Below are 5,000 nucleotides of genomic sequence, written 5' to 3'. Positions count from 1 at the left end.
TTCTGTACTGTAGCAGCAGATCCATGCTGGAGTGAGTGGCTGCTGGCTACGCGGAGTCAGATGAGGTTACTGGGAAGAGTGGATAAGAGGTTAATGAGGTTAATGCCGTGAGGAGCCAGCGAGTTGAAACCACAGCGGTCCTCATCGACACGCCATTCAGTCTGAGCCTCTCTCTGCTCTGTCCTGTCCTCCTCACTCTTGAGATGGTCCGTCAGGAAACAGAGGGGTCTTTGAGAATTTGAATTTCTGAATGAAATTCAGATGTTAAATGACAGAATTGTTATTTTGAATAGAGTCTTTTGCAAACTGCATGTGAGCGCCCGTTTGAGAGCATCGCAATTTCTTTTTGTTGTCAATGTTCTCGACACATAATTTTCCGCATTTTCTAAGTGGATGTAGAGTATGACAGAAAGTCTACGGTCTAAGTCTAAGTCTCAACTTGTGTATGCAGGTTTTTGAGTCAGCATGGACTTGCAGTGCGACCGAGAATTGTTATCAGACCATTTATTATGAGTGGTATTTATAAGCATATGCATATTACTTACAAATTACAAATCTATAGCATATGGCAAAATACATCGACTATGTGTCATATATCCGTAACATAAATTGTTTACAATTAACAGGTTTTAAAAAATGTGTTGTGAGATAATGTTTTATGCCCTTTTTTCACATTTATCACATGTGATACTTCTATACAAATAGTCAAAAACAATATACCCCACCCATAGACAAAATCAAAACAATCCCACCAAAGAAAGAAAACAAAAGAAACCCCCCACCCCAGATTTTTTTCCAACTTCCTTTGATGCCATTTTTCAGGCTGCCGAATGGAACTACAGCAGTTGGTTCAATTGAACGTGCGTTTCGAGTTTGGAGAAGTTTCTCCTCTTGGATTGTTTTACACATATCTAGGGTATATCGTGTACCAATCCCCCACATTTATCAAAGCCGGTTATTCTTACGCTGTGATTGGCTTCCTGAATCATACGTGAATCCTGTCATAGATGATTTCTGTGCTCGGATCTGCCTTGGTTTCTACTTAGATTGATAAATCTCAGTAGAAACTGTTGCCATTTATAGTACTGTACAATTTCATATTGTGCATAATGTAATAATAATCATGTAACATTGCTACGCAGAAAACTGGTTTCATGAAGCTGTGTGGAATGCAAGCTATCAAGCGAGATTGACAAAATGTACTCAATGAATGTGCTCGTGTGCTTCCTCTACAGGGTCCTCCAGGGTCTCAGCCGTCCCCCCATTCACAGCCTCCCCCACACAACCCCAACAACCCCATGATGGGGCCTCACGGCCAGGTGAGCCACTCTACCGTCATCCCATCCTGTCACTCACTCACTTGCTCACTCACTCACTCGCTCACTCGCTCACTCACTCACTCACTCACTCACTCACTCACTCGCTCACTCACTCACGCACTCACTCGCTCTGTGACTCATTCACTACCAAATATACACAGACACACATGCAAAACAGGCACTTTACACACATAAAGAACATACCACAGTTGATTTAGTCGACTAAAATGTATTTTGGCGGTGCCTTGATGGCGACGTAATGGCTGATTTTTACACTTGGTTGCATGCTGAAAATAGCTGATCTACAAGCTCACAACGCGTCACAGCGCGACCCGTTGTGAGCTTGTAGATCTGCTATTTTCAGAGCGCAACACCCGAGCGCAACCAAACATAAAATGACTTGTCTTTTAGTTCTATTGGATCTCTTCTCCACTCCCTCACTAACATTTTAGTCTAGTTTTTATTTGTTGACGAAATTGTCCATATATTTAGTCGCCGAAATCAACACTAGAACATACACAATGTCACAACACACAGACATACCCACACAAGGACTCTGACACACATACATCGTCACATATGCACACGTACACCGAAAGAATCCTCTGTGTTAATTTATCCATTCGTAACTTGAGTTAAGCCAAACCGGGAATGCATCTGTGTCATTTTAGATTTTAGCGTTGGCTATTCATAAATAGCAGATATACAAGCTCACAGTGCGCTGCAAGCTTGTATATCTGCTATTTATGAACATTTTTGAAAAATCTTGAAAAATGTTGAATAATTTTGAATTACGAAAGAAGTTTGAGAATTACCGATTTGGAAAGCATTTGTAGAATGGGCCCTCAGGTCTTAATGGGTTAAATGAAGCCTCCAGATTGTGACTGTGTGTACATAGAAGCACAGCACATGAGCTGCATGCAAACGGCACACATGGTCCCACGTTGCTGCAGGCAGGACGTGCAGCATCCATGATGCTTGCTGGGATGAATAATTTAGCTGCGTTGGCCCAGCTGTAAGGAGTGGAGGTGCATCTGGATGGCCTCCTCTCAGCCCAGCACTCACCATGCCCATAGTCCATCAATACACCATTAATATTGCAACGTGGCCTGACACCGTGCAACACACACACACACACACACACACACACACACACACACACACACACACACACACACACACACACACACGCGCGTGTGCATCCCCCTCGCAAACATGCACACCACAACATGGACAAAAGGATGAGCAATGGAGAAGGAACCAAAGGCAACAGAAACAGAGAAGGGCGAGACAGCACAGAAAGAACAGCGAAATAAGAGAGAGAGAGAGAGAAATAGAAGACAGAGGAGATGGTGAAGGGGGGGAAGACAGTCCTCGCTATATAACTCGTCCTCCAGCCGTCCCTCTCAACACACGGACGCACTCACGCGCACATATCACCCACTGACACTGAGCAGAAGTAACAGATCGACAAGCTGTGTGACGTTGTAGAATGATCAACTAGTTTCTGCCCGACAGCAACGATATCAGACAGTTGCTTTGCTCAGTAAGTTACCTTCTTACCGCTGAACTCTGCTCTCAAACCAGCAGTGGTGGAAAAAGTACTCAAATGTCTTTACTTAAGTAAAAGTACCAATACTGCAATATAAAAATACTCTGTTAGAAGTAAAAGTACAAAATTAAAAATTTACTTTAGTAAAAGTACAAAACTATTGGCATCAAAATGTACTTAAAGTATCAAAAGTAAAAGTACAAAAATATTTGAAAATAGCAGATCTACAAGCTCACAACGCGTCGCATCGCGACGCGTTGTGAGCTTGTAGATCGGCTATTTTCAAATAGCCTAGGTATAAAATATGGCTAAAGTGGTTAATATGTTTTATAATATAATAATTTATATCTGAAAAGTAACTAGTAACTAAAGTTATCAAATAATTGTAGTGGAGTAAAAGTACAATATTTGCCTCTGAGATGTAGTGGAGTAGAAGTAAAAGCATTGGAAATTGGAAATACTCAAGTAAAGTACAAATTCCTCAAAATTGTACTTAAGTACAGCACTTAAGTAAATGTACTTAGTTACTTTCCACCACTGCAAACCAGTAGGCCTGCTATGTTTCCTGTGGTGCAATGCTAGCTGTTTTGATTGTTTGACTTTCTTCTCTGTCTTATAATCAAACGCTGAACTGTGTCTTGCATTCATAATACTAGTATATCGTTGCTGTTGGGCAGAAATCTCGTATATCCGTATTTTAACGCCCTACCTGATCACACTACAGCGTCACACAAAAGTATCAAAAAAGTATCAAAACGCGTCGCTTCGCGCCGCGTTTCGAGCTTGTAGATCTGCTACTGTTGCTACTTGTTTACTACTTGTATTTGACTTTTGAAAAGTAACAGTTTTAGACATTTTCTACCCGACAGAGACGATATTAAGCTCACAGGTGGTTTTGAAAAACATCATCTTTGGCTTACACTATTCACTAGATGTGTGCTGATGCTGGATGGGTGTCTGGGGCTTGTTCTTGTCTTCTAACCGCTGGAGCGTCTGTGGGGAGGAGAGTGTCTTTGGTGCTTGTTATGAATCAGTCACACCACTGTATGTGTGTCTACACCACGAATGGAGTGTCTGATAGTTTACAGAAGAGTTCAAATAAATAACAGAGTTTAAACGGCATTGCCTGCTATAACTTCCCACCTTTCATTTGTCTCTATTGTGCTCTCTCCATTCATTCTTTTAAAACTGCCTCTCTGCTCTCCTTATTTCTTTCCATCACTCCTTTATCTGTCTTTCTTTATGATCCCTTCATCTCAATCTAAATTAAAGGTAGGGTAAGTGATTTACTGAGTTAAAATAAGTGTTAAATAGCTCTATATTCTGATAGTACTCATTGCTATAGAGTGTTTGTTCAGTGAAAGGAGTCTCCCATGTCTCTCCAGCTCTTTATTAAACAGAGAATGCATTTTCAGTGCCCTCTCCTGATTGGCTTAAAATGTGTCACCTACCTGAAAATGTACTATATTCTGTTTACTAAAGAGCTGGAGAGACCCCTGTGACTGAACAAACGCTCTGTAGCAATGATTACTATCACAATATATTACAAAAAAATCACTTACCCTACTTTTAATTCTTGAAAGCTGTGGTCTCGTTTCTAAAACTTAAAAACGATCCCTGTTTCTTGCTGAAGTGCATTAAAACTGCTCCCCGCCCCCAAAATCTTTCCTCAACACAATAGTTCCCCCTGCTGACCTGAGACGGTAATTCATCACAACATGGTCAATCCTACATTCTGAGTTCAGCATCTAGTTATCAGAATACAGTGAAGAGGTGCTGATCACTTCTGTTTACTCAACATTTGACTCAATGACTCGTTATAGCTGTATCCATAGTAATCATACTGAAATAAATTCTTAACTGTTTGTCCTTCCTTTCTGTCCTTGACCGTCCTTGCAGCCGTTCATGTCTCCACGGTACCCAGGTGGCCCCAGGCCCTCCCTCCGCATGCCAAATCAGCCCCCTGGGGGCATCCCTGGGTCACAACCACTCCTTCCAAACAGCCTGGACCCCACCAGACCACAAGGTAGGGGCGCTGTTACGCACTCATGCATTCAGGGGTAGTACTGGGTGCACACACTTTTGATAAATACCCTGGAGACTATTGACCTGCAAGGTGAGACACAGCC

The 5,000-nt window shown here is 41.9% G+C and overlaps 1 protein-coding gene across 2 annotated transcripts in view; it reads left to right on the top strand.

Annotated features, from left to right (window-relative positions):
* The window catches only part of ssbp4 (single stranded DNA binding protein 4), a 140,566-nt gene that overhangs the window by 126,186 nt on the left and 9,380 nt on the right, over positions 1–5,000 (top strand). For both annotated transcript variants that reach the window (XM_084067464.1, XM_084067465.1), the window contains exons 6-7: positions 1,236–1,319; positions 4,771–4,897. In XM_084067464.1, coding sequence (XP_083923590.1) covers positions 1,236–1,319; positions 4,771–4,897 — 211 coding nt within the window. The remainder of the gene's footprint in view (positions 1–1,235; positions 1,320–4,770; positions 4,898–5,000) is intronic.

This window comes from Gymnoscopelus microlampas, assembly GCF_963454915.1.
Source record: "Gymnoscopelus microlampas genome assembly, chromosome: 9".
Taxonomy (NCBI): Eukaryota; Metazoa; Chordata; class Actinopteri; order Myctophiformes; family Myctophidae; genus Gymnoscopelus; species Gymnoscopelus microlampas.
This window is presented reverse-complemented; position numbering and strand designations above follow the sequence as displayed.